Source organism: Talpa europaea (genome assembly GCF_964194135.1).
Source record: "Talpa europaea genome assembly, chromosome: 3".
NCBI classification, from domain to species: domain Eukaryota; kingdom Metazoa; phylum Chordata; class Mammalia; order Eulipotyphla; family Talpidae; genus Talpa; species Talpa europaea.
The window spans coordinates 116,014,016-116,032,135 of record NC_140069.1 but is presented as its reverse complement, the minus strand read 5'-3'; the positions used below and the strand labels follow the sequence as shown (position 1 = coordinate 116,032,135).

General features: G+C 36.1%; 1 protein-coding gene across 1 annotated transcript in view; it reads left to right on the top strand.

The window, feature by feature from the left end:
• FBXL13 (F-box and leucine rich repeat protein 13) overlaps nt 1-18,120 on the top strand; it is a gene marked incomplete at both ends in the record, with an annotated part of 144,896 nt that overhangs the window by 29,316 nt on the left and 97,460 nt on the right. The window contains 2 exons of the mRNA XM_084230613.1: nt 9,686-9,781; nt 12,425-12,557. Coding sequence (XP_084086739.1) covers nt 9,686-9,781; nt 12,425-12,557 — 229 coding nt within the window. The remainder of the gene's footprint in view (nt 1-9,685; nt 9,782-12,424; nt 12,558-18,120) is intronic.

Genomic DNA, 18,120 nt, shown 5'->3' with positions numbered 1-18,120 from the left:
GTGCTAGCTAGCACAGCACACTTGACTTTTAATAGCTGACAAAAATTTTTATAACTCTGTTGAAATTTCTGTGATTTGAAGTGGATGACAACTTCTTTAGCATTAAATCTCTCTCTAGACTCTGCCTCAGTAACAACACTCACTCCTTTGGTTTTCTGTTCACCTCTCTGATCATTCCTTTTAAAATTCTATTAGGGATAATGTGTCCCCATGCACTTCTTGTGTGATGGTGTTCATCTCTCTCACTCCATCCTCAATCTCTGAGTAATTTCAAATATATTTTTGGATTATATTTTCTTTATTTATAATTTTTAAATCTGTATGCCTCCAAACAGCTTTCTCTTTGAGACCCAGGCCATCATCAACAATGTTTGCTGAGTGACTTCACTTAAGTGTGCCTCTTATCTACCACCTAACAGGTCCAGCTTAAAGACATACCCCCAACCTGCCCTCTGTATTCCTGACTTTTCTTGCTAAATTGTATCATCACTGGTCATCCAAGTAGAACCTTGTGGGACATACTAGAAGGTACCTTTTACTTTTATACTCCACACCCAATTAGTGATTTACCAAAATGATACTCATACAAGATGCCTTTCCACACAGGAATAATTATGAAGTGAGAATTACATTACTTAAAATTTTGCCATTAGTGGGGCTTATATTCTTATTATACTATTTTAAATCCACATAATTCAAATTTTTATAGAAGGTAACCACAGTAAATTAAGAACTATGCTATGATTGTAGCCACAAATTATTTTATATAATTCTTCCCCAAAGCATTGTTCTTTTCTATTTTGCAAATGAAAGAAATAATGCTTAGAGAAGTGAGTTAAATTACAGTAGTGTAATTGGTTTGACTTGAGTCTATCTGAATGAACAAACTCTTTCAAATTTGTAGAGTGTATGAATTATACTCCTAATATTTGGATAAAGACAAATGCCATGTCTGTTTATTTACCTACATTATATTCATTTGCTGCATGTTCCTACTCATTTGACAGCCAGTAAATTCAATTTCAGTCATGAAATTCAATCCTAACCCCTTCCTTGTTGCACCAGCCCCTACTCCTAGGTTGTGCAAGAGTCTTTCAGTTCTCTCTCTGCCCAAGTTTCCAAGAAGAACACTGGACTTGAGCCCACACTCGTCACCAGAGATGTACTTCCTGCTTAAGTTGACTCAGTCCCTTGAAGGCAAGAGGTTCCGCTGTGTCTGAGCCAAGTCTGCACACACAGCTCTTTACCATGCGCTCAAGGCGGGTTTCTTAGTGGTCATTAGAGAGTCTGACATCTTTGGAGGATCTGGCATGAGCCTCCATTCTTTCCCTAAGTCTCAGGAATCCCTCTACCCTTATTGCAACAATACTTTTTAGTAGATTGATCTGACTCCTCTAAGGCAGCATGTTTTGGTGGTGTTGGTTTGAGTTCTAATGGTTGGAAACTTCTGCTTTAGGTTCTACCATGTAAATGCCATTAAAGGACTCAAATATTAGCACACTAACCTTAATGTCTTCTCATTTTCTCTTGCCTCTTGCAGTAAACAAAATAAAAATTATACTTTAATCTATTAGCCTGCAAGTGCTCTAACAATTTCAAAATGTGTTTTCTTAGTTCTCACAATTCAGTGATTTGGTGTTGTGCTTATTTTATACTGAGGCGACAGAGACTTGAGTCACAGCAATTTAGTGGTAGAATCATGAACTGTGATAGGGTTTGTTTGAATCTAAGTCTTGATTTTTCTTCTAGTACATGATAATTCCTGTCCTTGAACTTGTGTTGAACCAAAATGCTGAGCTCTCCTTCATCTGAACTGCTGGTCAGGAGTTCTACCTTCTGTCAATCTGGACAGCAGTTTTGTTATTCCTGTTCCATTTCATCTTGTTAATTTTGGTTCTGATTCCAATATTCAACAAGTTCACTATGTCGTCTAGCTTTCTGGAATTTACTGATTTGATAAACATGACGTTTAAAGTCTTATTCATGTTGAAAAAATGTTGAACAGAAATTTGTCACATCTCTTCAGATGTAAGTAATCAGATCACAACATCCTCTACCAAGGCACCCATAGTCCTTTACTATAGACCACTGGGCCCCCTCTCACTTTTATTCCCACACCATTCTCCCTAGGGGGAGAATTTTTTTTTAATTTGTTGGTTCTAAAGAAAGAGTCTTAGGGAATACCCATGGTTTGAGAAAAGGCAGGGAAACAACTGGAGATTGTGATGTTTAATTTTATGTGTCAACTTGAAAAGAGTCATGGGGTGCCCAGATACTTAATTAAACATTATTCCTGGGGATGTCTGTGAGGATGTTGGAAGGTGAGATTAACCACTGAATCAGTAGACTGGATAAAGCAGATGGGGCTAACCAGCGTGGGTGGATTTCATCTAATCTATTGACAATTGAGTAGAACAGAAACTGAGTAAGAAAGAAGTTTCTGTCTCACTGCCTTTGAGCTAGGACAACTCAAATTTGAGCTGGGACAACTCAAACTTGTACTGGCATTGGAACTTACACCATTAACTTTGCTGGTTCTCAGGTCCTCCACCATTGGCTCTTGAATATCCAGCTTGCTCACTGCACATCTTGGACTGCTGTAATTGTGGGAGTCAATTCCTTATAGTAAAAACAAACAAATAACTCCCATTGGTTCTATTTCTCTGGACAAATAAAGGAAACAAAGAATCAGGAGTGTAGTCACGAAAAAAAAAAGTGGATAATGTGGCATCTTGGAAAGTGAAAAAATAGAGAATTTCCATTATTAAAAAAATGGAGATCCACAGTAAATGATTAATGTCACTGTAGTTCTGGGGATAAAGAAAGGTCCTAAAGAAAAAGTTTTTTTTTTTCACATTTTATTTAAATTTTATTTTTTATATTCCCCATACAATTACAACCCCCTTATTTTGACCCCAAGCCCTCCTTTCCCCTCCCCTCAACCCCCATAGAGTGTCTCTGGTTCATAGTTGTTGATTTTGATATTTTCTTTCCTATAGTTATTCTTTTTCCTGGTCACTTATTTGAGTTTTCTAGATTCCTGCTATGAGTGAGACCATCCAGTATTTTTCTTTTTCTTTCTGGCTTATTTCGCTGAGCATGATCCCTTCCAGCTCCATCCATGTTGCTGCAAATTGCATGTGTTTATCTTTTTTGAATGCTGAGTAATATTCCATTGTGTATATGTACCACATCTTCTTGACCCAGTCATCTATTTTTGGGCATTTGGGCTGTTTCCAAAGCTTAGCTATTGTAAACAGTGCTGCTATAAACATAGGGGTGCAGGTGCTCTTTGGAATTGATGTTTCTGTGTCCTTTGGGTAAATACCTAGGAGTGGAATTGCTGGATCATATGGAAGCTCTATGTTTAGTAGGTCAAGAAATCTCCACACAGTGGTTGGACCAGTTTGCACTCCCACTAACAGTGCAGGAGAGTTCCTTTTTGTCCACATCCTCGCCAACATTTGTTGTTGCTAGTTTTTTTAATATGTGCCATTCTCACTGGTGTAAGATGGTATCTCATGGTAGTTTTGATTTGCATTTCCCTGATTACAAGTGATGCTGAACATTTTTTCATATGCCTTTGGCCATTTGCATTTCCTCTTCAGAGAAGTTTCTTTTTAGCTCTTCTGCCCATTTTTTGACTGGATTATTTTCTTTGTTTTTGTTGAGGCACATCAGCTCTTTGTAGATTTTTGTGATCAGTCCTTTATCATTAGTGTTGTGTGCAAAAATTTTCTCCCAGTCTGTGGGGTTTCTCTTTGTTTTGGTTATTGTCTCTTTTGCTGTGCAGAAGCTCTTAAATTTGATGTAGTCCCAGCTGTTTATCTTTGCCTTCACTATCACTGCTTTGGGTGATGTGTCTGTAAAGATGTCTTTGATGTGCATATCATGGAGTGTTTTGCCTATATTTCCTTCTATGTATTTTATGGTTTCAGGTCTAGTTCTTTAATCCATTTTGTGTTGGTTTTTGTGCATGGTGTTAGATAGTAGTCAAGCTTCATTCTTTTGCATGTAGCGACCCAGTTTTCCCAGCACCATTTATTGAAAAAACTTTCTTTGCTCCAATGCATAGTCTTTGCTCCTTTGTCAAAGATTAGTTGACCATAAATCTGTGGGTTTATTTCTGGATTTTCTATTCGATTCCATTGGTCTGTGTGTCTGTTCTTGTTCAATACCATGCAGTTTTGATGATTATGTCTTTGTAGTATAGTTTGAAGTCTGGGCGTGTGATGCCTCCATTCCCTTCCTTTTTTTTCAGGAGAGCTTTGGCTATTCGGTGTTTTTGGTGATTACATATGAATTTCATCAATAATAGTTCTACTTCTTTGAAGAATGACATTGAAATTTGTATGGGAATAGCACTGAATCTGTATATTGCTTTTGGTAGGATGGCCATTTTATTTTATTTTTTTTTATTTTTATTTTTTTTAAAGATTTATTTATTTATCCATTCATTCGTTTATTTAATTATACAAGTACTGGGTACAGTCAGAAGCGCGGGAGGGTGAGAGAATTCACCAGAGCCAGAGCGGGGAGCAGAACAGGCAGAAGGACCGAAGTACACTGCTGAGGGGAGCAGCGGGCGGCAGGAGAGGTCTGCCCGCCATGTGGGACCCTCCTCTGGTGGCCGGGGAGCAGCCGGGGATCGAACCGGCGCTGCAGAGGCTGCGGGCAGCTTCGCAGCTCAGTGCTCAACCGCTGTGCCACCGGGGAGGCCCAGGATGGCCATTTTAATAATGTTTATTCTTCCAATCCATGAGCAGGGGATGTTTTTCCATTTCTTTGTGTCTTCTTCTATTTCTTTTAACAGTGTTTTATAGTTTTCTTTGTATAGGTTCTTTACCTCTTTTGTTAGATTTATTCCCAAGTATTTGATTTTTTTTGTTTCTATAATAAAAGGGATTTTTTTTCTTGATTTCTTCTTCTTCAGATTTATTGTTTGTGTATAGGAAGGCTACTGACTTTTGCGTTTTGATTTTGTATCCTGCCACTTTACTGAACTGATTGATTAGTTAAATTAGTTTAAGAAAAAATTTTTAATATAGTTTCTAAAAGGGTAATATTTGCTAAGTCAGTTTAATGGATTTGTGTAGATTATTAATTTCTTTCTCTAGATGCTAAAATGTTACATGTTTTACTTTCTTTTGATGAAAACTTCCTGAATTTGTTTCATAACATAATCTTTTATCCCCTATAAATTGTTTTATCTTAAAATATTTTAATGAACACTTATGAAATATTGGTCTGTATGTTTTTTGGATCCAAATTTTGAATGCTACACTAGAACCACCATGGCTTAGACTCACATTTAACTTATATCCAAAACAGTATTTTGGCTTTTAGTGGCATTTGAGAAATAATACAATTTTAAGGAAAGTGTCCTCTAAAGAGGATACATCTTCTTTGAGAATAAGTGTAAAGAGAAACAAGAAAAAAAATGCAGGTTGAAAAACTCAGACATTATCATTTTCCCCTTAAGAGTCTACATACACAAGAAACTCATATTTGTTAACATTTTAGAGTATCCACCACTTTGTATATCATAAATACTGCATTAAAAACAAAAATAACTTTTACAAAATGTCTTACTCTTGGTAGGCAAATAAGAAAATTGTTACTAATGGTCTTGGTGTTGTATCCTTAGTATTTTTAAAGATTGTTTAAATAGACCATGCAATTTAGCCATGGTAGCAGATTGTTTAATTGTTAAGTATACTCCTGGAAGTTCTATTTCTCATGGGATGTGGTTAAATTTTCCTCTGTGTTTAAAAAGTTGAGTGTTGTTATATTTTTTGACATTAGATATTATGAAAAAAGGAATAGTTAGTTTAAACAAGCAACAGAAAATGTTTGACTTTGTATTAGTCAAATTTCCATTTCGATTTTGTGGTTGAAAGAATGATTTCATTAAAGAACAGAGGTTTACATTTGGACACATTTTGCCATCAAATAATGGTATTTTCAGAATTTCAACACAAATATCTCCTAGGGGAATTGTCAGCAAAGTGAAGGAAATCATCATTACATACTGTCAAGTAGTTTATGATTGGAAATTATCCAATAAATATCTTTTTGAGCATTTGGGAAAATATTCAAAATACAGTTTATATGGTGAGGATTGAATTTTACACTGAAAGCTTTGTGGATTTTTTTTTTTAAATAAATAAGCTCATTCTATTCTAGGCAGAATCGCAAGCAGGCAAGAATAATGTACTATCCTACAATGGGGTAAAGTTTCTATGGAAATTATGTAGGGAAATAAATCTTAAATGTGGAATACTAAAGAATGAATCCCAGTTGTAGATAACTATGTGTTATGAACTGAATATCTGTGCCCCCAACAAACTCATATGTTGAAGTTTTAATCCCCAATGAGATAATTTAAAGAAGGGGGGACTTGAGGAAGTAATTGGGTTTAAATGAGGTCATGAGGGTGGAGACCTTATAATGGCATTAATGTTCTTAAGAAGAAAGGGAAGAGAGTACTAGAGTTTTCTCTCTCTACTATATGTGAACACAGAAATGAGGCAATCTCCTGCAAGCCAGGAAGAGAACTATCACCAAGAACTAAATATGCCAGTACCTTGATCTTGGGATTTCCCAGACTCCAGAACTGTGAGAAATAAATGTCTTGTTTAAGCCAGCCTAAGACACTATGTAACACATGACCTATAATTAATCTCTCTAATTTGTATTATGGAGATAGACTGATATGAACTGCTATTTGTTTTTTATAGTGACAAAAAACTATAAAAGTTTTTTTTAAAGTTTTTTTTTTAATACAAGAACTGGGGTACAGTCAGAGACGTGGGAGGGTGAGAGAATTCACCAGAAACAGAGCAGGGAGTAGAACAGGCAGATGGACCAAGGACACTGCTGAGGGGAGCAGTGGGCAAGACAGGAGAGGTCTCTCGCCATATGGGTTTCTCCCTGGCCAGCTGGGAATCGAACCCACGTGCAGAGGGTGCAGACAGCTTTACAGCGCAGAGCTCAACCCGCTGCGCTACTGGGGAGGCCCTACAGGTGGATTTTAAATTCTGATTCAATACCTTTTATTGTTATTGTTACTCTGTCCTCCATCCATGAACACTGAATGTCCTTCCATTTTTGGGGGTCTTTAACTTCTGTCAGTAATACTCTGTAGTTTTCACTGTATTAGACTCTCACTTCCTTAAATATATTCTCAGGTTTTTGTTCAAAAGTGGGGTTGTTAAAATAAACTACTTTAGCTACGCAAAGAAATATAATGAAAACTTGTATAATCACCACCTAGCTTAAATAAAGCTTAACAAATGAAAGTCTCCTTGACTGCACTAACTGCACTCCCTCAGAAGCAAATACTCTCTTAATTTAGTGTTTATCATTTCCTTACACAGTGCAGCAGGCAGCATAATGGACCCCCAAAACATATCCATGTCCTAATCCTCAGGACCTGTGAATTATTACCTTATGTATCAAAAGAGTCTTTCAGGGCCTCCCCTGGTGGCACAGGCGGTTGAGCGCTGCGCTGTGAAGCTGTCCACAGACTCTGTGGCACCGGTTCGATTCGGCCGGCCTGCGAGGGTCCCACATGGAGCGGCAGACCCCTCATGTCTCCGCTGCTGATCCCCTCAGCAGTGTACTTCGTCAAACTGCCTGTTCTGTTCCCTGCTCTGTCTCTGGTGAATTCTCTCACCCTCCCGCACATCTGGCCTGTACCCGGATTCTTGTATAAATAAATAAACAAATCTTAAAAAAAAAAAAAAAGTCTTTCAGATGTGATTGGGTTAACAATCTTGAGTTGGTGAGATTATCCTGATTATCTGTGTGGGTCCAATGTAATCACATTGGGCCTTTTTATGTTAACCAATGTGTCTCTTAGCCCCTTTATCTTTTCTCTCTCTTTAAGCCTTATCCTCTGTAATTTCTTCTGACACATATTACAGTTTGCTAATTCTTCTATCAGTTGGTTTCATCCGCTGAGTTAATTTCAATCATAGTTTTAATTCCCATAAATTTTACTTTTTTCCTTCATAAATCTGCCTAGTTCTTTTTTGACTTTTTTCCTTTTTATGTCTTTATGATCTTATTCTTTTTATAATCACTATCAAATAATTAATGAAGTTGTTTTTTGCTTCTGACTCTTACTGGATTTCTCCCCTTCATGTGTTTTAAAATTTTTATCAAGAGTTCATTTTGTTGAGGTTAGTCTCTGGGAATCCTAAACCTGTAAGACTTAACTTGAAGATGTTTCTCTTCTGAGAGAAGGTATCTGTTTCTGCCAAATGTCTTAGAGTTACTGCAAACTTGGAAGCTCATTGCATGTTAATACATCAAATTCAAATATAAAGGTAATAACTTCAAGGTGGGTTTCACAAATAATTAAATTTCAAACCCCAATCCACATGATAGCTGGTTTATGGTTACAATTTTTTTTTTGGAAGATTTTATTCTTATCCCATGCTAAGTATTTTAGTTTTTCTCTTGTCAATAGGTAACTATATTTTTAATCTCTCTCTTTCACAATCCTGGCCTTTGCTTCGCTCCTCCACTCCCCCCATATTTGTCTTTCAGGTATGACTTCCACCTTGCACAAGCCTGGTGATTTTTTCTGGTCCCGTGTAGCTAGTAAAACCTGAATCTATTTGTTATTAAAAGCAGCAAACATCCCCTCTGCTCCTCAATCTTGAACAACTATAGCATAAACATTATGTTATGAATCTGAGTTTGTAAAGATTAGGGCTCTAGATATTTTTCTTACTTTCTTGAAAACTGAGTTATTTTCAAAAAATGTTTGCTATATTTATAGAGTACAAATGGTTGTTAATGCCTGGTGGAAAGGCAAATATAGACAGGTAGAGTTTGGTAAAAAGGATACAAATTTTCACCTATAAGATAAATAAGGTCTGGGCAGATAATGTACAATAAAATAAAGTAACTATAGTTAATAACAATTGTATTGCATAATTGAAATTTGCTAAAAGAGTAGAACTTAAATGTTCTCACAAAAAAAGAAAAAAATTTATAAATTTGTGAGGAAATGGATGTGTTAATTAAATGATAGGGGAAATCCTTTTACATTGTATATGTATATTACATTGTGTATATATATATGTATAATCATCAAGATGTGCACTTTAACTGTTACAATTTTATGTGTCACTTATACCTCAATAAATTTGAAATTTAAAAATTTAAAAATAAATTTGAAAAGTAAAAAAAAATTGTTTTAGCATTTATGGACGTTTGCATCAAGAGGATTTCCAGATTTTCTAGTCTATCATTTTTTTTCAGAAATAGAAACCAGGTGAGTTTATTGATCTTTCCCAGGAATCCTAACTTCAGAAAGAATTCTGTTCAGCAAGTAATTACTGATACCTTCTCTATGCCAGCTACTATTATGGAAATCACTCATTTTCTAGCAGAATGCCATGTTCTTTAAAAAAAAATTATTTACCTATATTTCTCACCATTTTTTGTAACTATGAAAGAAAGAGATTATACTATTTCAAAGGTATCTTCAGATAAGTTACAGTACTTAAGATAAAAGTCTTATCTTCAGATAAAACTCCAGCACTTATCTCCCTGTTACCACAATGTATGATTTGTTTTATCATTATGAACACATAACAAAGGTAAATAGAAGAGTTACATTAGAATTCACATATTTTCATAGTTACAGATCTCTTTTCTTTGTGTTTAGATTTTCTTCTATCTGAGTTTAAGAGATGTAGTAATATGTGGTCAGGTTAATCACTCCTGGATGTGGATGACACAAATAAGTTCATTGTGGAATAGTGTAAGTAGACACTACCTAAAGTTATGTCTTTATTCTAATTCTTAAAGGAGAATGGATTGCTATAAAGCCAATGGTAGCAGAGACTATTTTATTTCTTGCTTTTAACAACAGTAAAAACATTTGCTTTTCTCTTTGTCCAGACATGAGCTTGAAGAATGTCATACAAAGCTAATAATGTTATTTTAAGAGGGACATTATTAGTATTTTCTACTTTAGATGGTATAAATAAATTGAATATTATTTTTGGATTGAAATAAAGCCCCATTAATATCTGTTTGGCTTAACAGTGCCAAACCAAGGATATTGTGGAGATAAATTGAGAAAATCTAAATAGAGTGCTTAGTGTAGAATCTGTCATGTAGTCAGCATTCAATAAATATTAGCTACTATTATTAGTTCAAAAAACATACCCAAGCAGCACAAGATATGGAATAAAGAAAAAAACAACTGAGCATGAAATAGAGGTAAAATACACAACATGCAAACAAAGCTTATTGTTATTCCTAGTGTGCTTGCTGGCACATGGACACACGCATGTATTTCCTGACACAAACTTACAGGTACCTTACAGTACCTTTGTGCTATTCTTGTCAAGGTACTATTTTTGTACTATTCTTGTAATCTAGAACACTCCCAGTTTCTCACTACCAAGGGACATTAGGAAGAGATCTCAGATAACAACCAAAGGTCGTATATATTATCCCTGAAGATTTCGCTTTGCTGTTTCTTGGTTGATACTTTAATCTCAACAATTATGACCACTTATGCCATCAACCAATGTTGCAGTGGCAACATTTTCAGTTATCCCAAAACCCAGTCAATAACTGACTTCATTTTCCACTGCTCCTTATTTTCTAATGATTGGGTGATTATATCACATGTCCAGACTGACCTATGAGTAGATGGCTGGGATATTCTGTAAAAACTCTAAAACTTACACAAAGAAACAAAGAGGAATCACAAAGTGTGAGGGGCTCTAGTTTCCTAAGTCAACTCAATACCTTTACATCTCATCAGGCACTGCCCCATTCTTGGTTGAGTTGTTCTGCTCTCACCTTGTGCACAAAGGCAAGAAGAAAATGTGCTTCTGACTTAGCTAACTTATCTTAGGTAATAAATTGTATATTCCTTTCTTATGTTTACTTTTAGTTTAAGGCAGTGATTCTCACACTTTGGCATGTATTAGAGTCATCTCACGGGATTTCTGATTGCCAGCACCAGTTTCTGATCCAGGAGGTCTGGGAGGGACTTAAGAATTTGTATTCCAACAAGTGCCTGGGTGATGCTGATGCTACTGGTCCCAGGATCACACTTTGAGAACTACTGGTTTAAATTAATAAATATCTTACTTAAGGGCCTCCCCGGTGGCGCAGTGGTTGAGCACTGGGCTGTGAAGCTGCCCGCAGCTGCTGCAGCGCTGGTTTGATTCCTGGCTGGCCGCCTGGCAAGGGTCCCACATGGCTCGCAGACCTCTCCTGCTGCGCCCACTGCTCCCCTCAGCAGTGTACTTCGGTCCTTCTGCCTGTTCTGGTCCCTGCTCTGGCTCTGGTGAATTCTCTTACCCTCCCTCACTTCTGTCTGTACCCAGTGCTTGTATAAATAAATAAATAAATCTTTAAAAATAAATAAATAAATATCTATGTGACAGATTGGGGATGTTACTTTTTCCTTTAGAAAACCCACAAAGAAGGAAAAAAAAAAAAGAATCCAAATGGTCTGAAAGAGAAAGAATATGTATAATATTAAGATCAGGACAAATCCTGCAGCAGCTGGGCAGAAAAAGTCAGCACTTTTGCACAGAGACTTCATTGGGTAAAGATGGAGAAAATATGAGCACATGGCAGTGAAGAACAAAGCCAGGATAGGAAGTTAAAGTTTCTATGTCCAACAAATTTCTGTTTCCATAATATATAGTATATTGGCCTTCATATTCAATTATTTTGGCTTCATTTGTGAATGTTCAAATGTGGCACAACTGAAGAACATTTTAGCACAAAGAATAGCTTTGTTTATAAGGTAGTGAGAAACTGGATGTTCATAAAATTAACCTTTTAACTGAAAATACTGTTAATACCATGATACCGATGTTATTGTTTATCAACCAGCCCTTGCTACCCAGAGCTGCATAAATGTCCAGACAGTACAATTTTACATACAACTGGCCAGGGAGATTCAGATCATTCTTCCTTTTTTTTCTAGAAGTAACTCCTCTAAATTATAAGTTATGAAGAGACTATTATAACCAAGCAATTTAAATTATCTTCCCTATAGTTAAGAAATCAACATATAGTCTATGCTCATGAAAAGAAACGGGTGCACATTAATAATGGACCTACGATGAGTTCATTGACATTGAGTTGGGGGTAACGTTGGGGCTCACCTAGAATGGGGGTGGGCATCTAGGCATGTTGTAAGACAACTCACCAGGGTGGGATATGGCTATGAAGGCCCCCATCGCCCAGCGCTCACATGGACTGGGCATTTCAAATCTGTTTAAAATTAAACCTGAGAATGATCATGAAACAAACAGAAAAACAAAACAAATGAAGTGATAAAATTTTGGTCCTGATGCTTTAAAACTATTAAAACATTTTACATGCAAAAAGATCTCTCTCATTTCTTAATGTCTTTTGTCCTTCTTAGATTGATTTTTCCACAGTAAAAAATATGATCACAGATAAATACATAGTATCTACTTTGCAAAAGCGGCGTCTAAATGTTTTGCGCTTGAATTTTCGTGGTTGTCTTCTCCGATTAAAAACTTTGAGATATGTAGGTAAGTATGTTCATTACAATTACAACTATTTGTCTTTCTTGTATTTTAATTAAACAAATATCAAGAAAAGTATAAATAAAATGGGAACTTAGTCTTAGGCCATAAGAATACCAATTACAATTATTTAAACACTATAATCAGTTCTTACTAGATTGTATGGTTCTTTGCCCATTCTTATTGACTGCTTGTTGTTTTTGGTCTAGCACTTGTCTGTGTATCATCAATTGACCTACGTTTTGTTTATCTTTTCATTCATCAGTGGACAGATGGGTTTTTCTACTTTTGGCTAATGGGAATAACACTGCTATGCACAAGGATGTCTAAACACCAACTTAGGGCCTCCCCGGTGGCCCAGCGGTTGAGCGCTGGGTTGCGAAGCTGCCCGCGGCCTCGGCGGCGCCGGTTCGATCCCCGGCTGCTCCCCGGCCACCGGAGGAGGGTCCCACATGGTGCGCAGACCTCTCCTGCCACCCGCTGCTCCCCTCAGCAGTGTACTTCGGTCCTTCTGCCTGCTCTGCTCCCTGCTCTGGCTCTGGTGAATTCTCTCACCCTCCCGCGCTTCTGACTGTACCCAGTGCATGTATAAACAAAACAAGCAAGCAAATAAATAAATAAATAAAAACATGCCTCTATAAAAAAAAAATAAAAAAAAATAAAAAAAAACACCAACTTATATTTTGTTTTTCTATTTTATTTCCATTTTCAATCTGTATTTTTCTCCTTGCTTTGGATTTCATCTCCTCTTTTTTTCCCTAGTATTTTTTCCAGTTTTATTGAAATAAAATTAACACAATCCTATAAATTTAAGGTGTATAGCATAATGATTTCATTTAAATATATTGTGAAATGATTACCACTATAAGTATACTTAATATCCATCATTTCATATAAATATAATTTTTTCCCCTTTGTGATCTTAGGATTTATTCTCGTAACAAACTTTCATATGTACCACGTAGCAACGTTAGTTATAGTCACTATGTACATTACATCCCTAGTAGTTATTTCTCATGTAACTGGAAGTTGTACACCTCTTGACCACCGTCATCCAATTTCTCCTACCCTCACTACCACCTCCTTTTGTAAACATCAAAATTTTCTATAATTTTTCTTTTTCTATACGTTTTGTGTTTTCTTTTAGGCTCTACATGTGAGATCATATAGTATTTTCTGTCCAATTTATTTATCTTAGCATAGTGTGCTCAAGATACATACCTGTTGTCACAAATAAAAGGATTTTCTTCTTCATGACTGAATACCTAGGTTATATCCATGTCTTGGCTCTTATATATAATGCTGCTATGAATATGGGGGTGCAGACATTTCTTCACCATAGTGTTGTTATTTCCTTTTGGTATACTCACAGAAGTATAATTACTGGATCATATGGTAGTTCTATTTTTTAATTTTTTGAGGAACCTCCATAATGTTTTCTATAGTGGCAGTGCCAATTTATATTCCCACAACAGTGCCCAATGATTCTCTTTTATCTACATCATCACCAACATTTGATATCTCTTGTCCTTTTGACGAGTTATTCTCACAGGTATGAGGTGACATCTCATTTTGATTTGCACATAGTTTTCCTAATTAGTGATCTTTTCAGGTACCTGTCGGGGCCACCCTTATATCTTTTTGGAAGAATGTCTATTTGGGTCAAATGCCCATTTTTAAGTGGATTATTAGCTTTTTTTGTTGTTGCTGCTGAGTTATATATTTTTTTAAAGATTTATTTGTTTTTGCATACAAGAACTGGGGTGTAGGCCAGAGGGGTGGGGGTGGTGACAGGATTCACCAGAGAGAGTGGGGAGCAGAACAGGCAGCCCTACTGAAATACACTGCTGAGGGGAGCAGCGGGTGAGACAAGAGAGGTCTGCTTCACCATGTGGGTTAGTTATCTCCCTGGCCAGGGATAGAACTCATGTTGCAGTGGCTGGTGATAGCTTGATAGTGCTGTGTCTTTAACCCCTGCCACCAGGGAGACCTCAGTTATATGGTTTTTTTTAAACATTCTGCACATTAACCTCTTATCAGATATATGATTTGCAAATATATTTCCCATTCTTTAAGTTGTTCATTTTGTTGACTCCTTCTTCTGCTGTGCAGAAAGCCTTTTAGTTTGATCCAGTCTCACTATTTATTTTTTATTTTGTTCCACGTGCTTTAGGTATCATATCAAAAAAATTATTGCCAAGATAAAGGCCAAGGAGTTTACTGCCTATGTTTTCTTCTAGGAGTTTTATGGCTTAAGGTCTTGACTATACAATTTTTCCAGCACTGATAATTGAAAATACTGTCTTTTTTCCATTAAATATTATTGGCTTCCTTATCAAATGTTAGTTGACCAAGATTCCCTAGAATTTTCACCTGCTTCCACGTAAAGACTTTTCCTGATGCATAGGAAAAAAAGTCTGCTGGAAAGTTTGGGATGGAGAGGAAATAAGGCAAGACGAAGTTGCAAATTATGTGGAAAACATACAGAGGGTCAAATAATGAAAATGCCTAAGTCAAAATGGGCAGATCAATCATATAGTCATTATAGCTGATAATATAGATGTGATATGTACCAAATCATATATAGGATTATACAGGTAGTCTGAGGTTTCAGATAGCCTACAATATTGCTTTGCTTAAAAATTATTTTTATATTTTGCTATTTTAAAATATTTTATTTAATATTTATCTGGAAATATAAATCAGTACAAATGACTTCGTCATAGAAACAACTAAGCATGCAAGCTTAAGCATACTTAATTTTAAGGGGATAAATATAATGCTCTCTCATATTTGTGACATTTTCAATTTGCCAAAGATTAATAAAATCAATTTTAATTTCAGGAATCTTAAGTGTCTCCAAGATAAAAAGCCAATCTCAGATGTCTCAGTTTTTCCATTTTCCCCTCAGTTAAAATCAGTTAATTTATTGATGCGACTGGAATTGCACACATTTCTAGCAAGCAGTTTTACTTTCTCATTGTTAAACTAAAGATAAATATTGGCTGATCTTTGAGGTTTAGCTGAATTGCCATAAGAGTTGCACTTGTAGTCCTTATGTCTACAAAAACTCTAGAAAAAAATTGACCTCAAAATGGTATCTAAAAACATTTAACAGGCAGAGGAGGGCAGAAAAGGGAAATGCTTGTTACAATATTGTGACTGTCAAGTGTTGCAGAGTATATGCCAGAACACTAAAAAACATTTGGCAAAGGTGCACAGAATGGTTTTAAGTTCAGCATTTGTGGTGCTGGGCCTGAGAGAAACAACTTGGACTTTGGGAAGCCCCACTTGATTGCAGTTTTTTTTTTCCCCCCACCCTCTCGATGACTGGCAAGATGAGAGCAATTCAGATATTTGACTTGTGAATGTTTTGAAAAAGTTCATAAGATACAATATTGGAATTTTCCGGTCACATTTATGTTATTATTACTTATTTTAGCATTGACACTAATTTGTTAGTTACATATCACATCTCCCCCTCCACTCACAACACTCTACCTCCTACAGAAAGGCACTTATGCCATATACCATATCTCACAGAATTTAGGTAAGTAGATTCTCATTACTGAATTGCTTTTATTTGCCAGAGTAGAAACTAATTTAGATTTCTTGGAAAAATATTAACTGATCCAGGGCATATGCTCTAGAGGAGGGAGGGTTAGTAAATTAAAAATCTGAACTGCTTAGTGTTAAGTCTCTTTCCCAAATAACTAGGCATTAGGTCAGATCTGACTCAGGCTTAGGACTCAGGAGACCTTAGCTTGCAGTAAATTTCCTTAACTTCAGAAAAATCAGAGAATCTTAGGACTAGCAGGAGAGTTTAAAAGATAGCTTATTTTATCCAAAGACTCAAGTGATACCAAAAGATGTATGTTCAATATGTACATCTTTGGATCATATATATATATGATATATATATACATACACACACACATATATGATATATATACATACACACACATATACACACATATATGTATATGTAAAATAATACAATTAAATATGTATATATATTTTTACTGAGGCAACACTGGAATGCAACACCATACATGATTTAGAGATATAAGATCACACATCTTCAGATGTATGTTACCACACTACACCAAGGCACCCACAGTCCTCCACCACAGTCTATCAGGATTATATTTTTGACTACCATAAAATCTATTTTTCAATCTCCTGAACTTCATCATCTATTGAATGAAGGCCCAAAGGTAAATCATTAAACTTTAAAGAAACTGGCAGAACAGGAATTTCCTAATTGTTCATTCCATGATTGGTCAATTGTGCTTCCCTTAAAAAGTATAAACTCTGATAGAGAGAGGTGGAAAATCTCAAGCTTTCAAAAAATGCACTTCAATTTAGACCCTAGGGGATATTAACAACTCAAACTGACTTACTTTTGGATGGTCTGGATCAATTTCTTTTTCGATGTGTTCCAGAGCTTTATTTCCAAATGGATCCTGGGGGGACGATACTGATTATAAAAATCAACGAATAAAATCCCCAACTAGCCTCCAAAAAATTAGAGAGTAGCTTGAACTCTTTCTCTGAGTCATATTTAATCTGATTTCTTTCCAGCACCCTCATGTCCCCACTGCATGCATGCCTCCATCTCCTAGGAAGTCCCACTTGGGAGACTTATTATTTTACTCTGAGTGCATGAAAAATAAATGAATTTAATATGTCTCTTCATTTCAAATTCAAGAGCTGCCTTTAATACTGCATAGTGAATAATTTGATGATTTTCATTGAGAACTAGTGTCTGTCTCTAAGGCTCTACCCCTGACCCAAACCATTGGTAAAATGGGCAGAGTGGTCAGAATCTCACAATCCAGTCATCTCCTGAACCATCAGCTCTAGTTTTCTATTCTCTTGATTTATTCTACATATTCATACAGATTTAAATGACCAGACTCCTTCCTGCCAGTGACCCTCATGTGTGTTTCTGCAGAAAAAAGGCTTAACTTTCCTGGTACCTCTGTTCCTGTTTTGAAGTCTGGTTGTGGAAGTTCTAATGTAAGGCAGCTATGGCCAAGGGTAGTTTTTCAGAGAGCATTCCGTAGACCTGCATAGGAGAAAGGGCTTAGGCATAATTATCTAAACCCTAATGCTTCGATTCCTTATCTCTCAGAGGGATATTGTGAGGATTAGAAATAGAGTATGTGAAACTTAAAGCTGACAGTTTGGCATTTAGTAGATGCTTAAGAAATGATCAGTACTATTAGTCATAAATCATCATCTCTGCTTTGAGAATTTGTGCAAATATCAAGACCAACTGCTAAACTTCCTAAGACTACTTCAACAGGAGAAGAGAATTTATTAAACTCAACATGAAAAAGAAATCTCTTAACAGGAAAAAGTAGTGTATCTAAGAATATGTACTTTTTTTCTTTTAATGTATGCAGGGTACAACTGATTACAGAAATGCAAACTGCTGGGTAAGGGACTTAATGTTTCCAGGTATTTCCTGTTTTTCTTTCCTGGTGATGTGTTTCTCTAGGTGAGCTAATTTTAACCCTCAAGTTCAAATCTTAGGGGTTTCTCTTCCGTGCCAGTCCCTCCC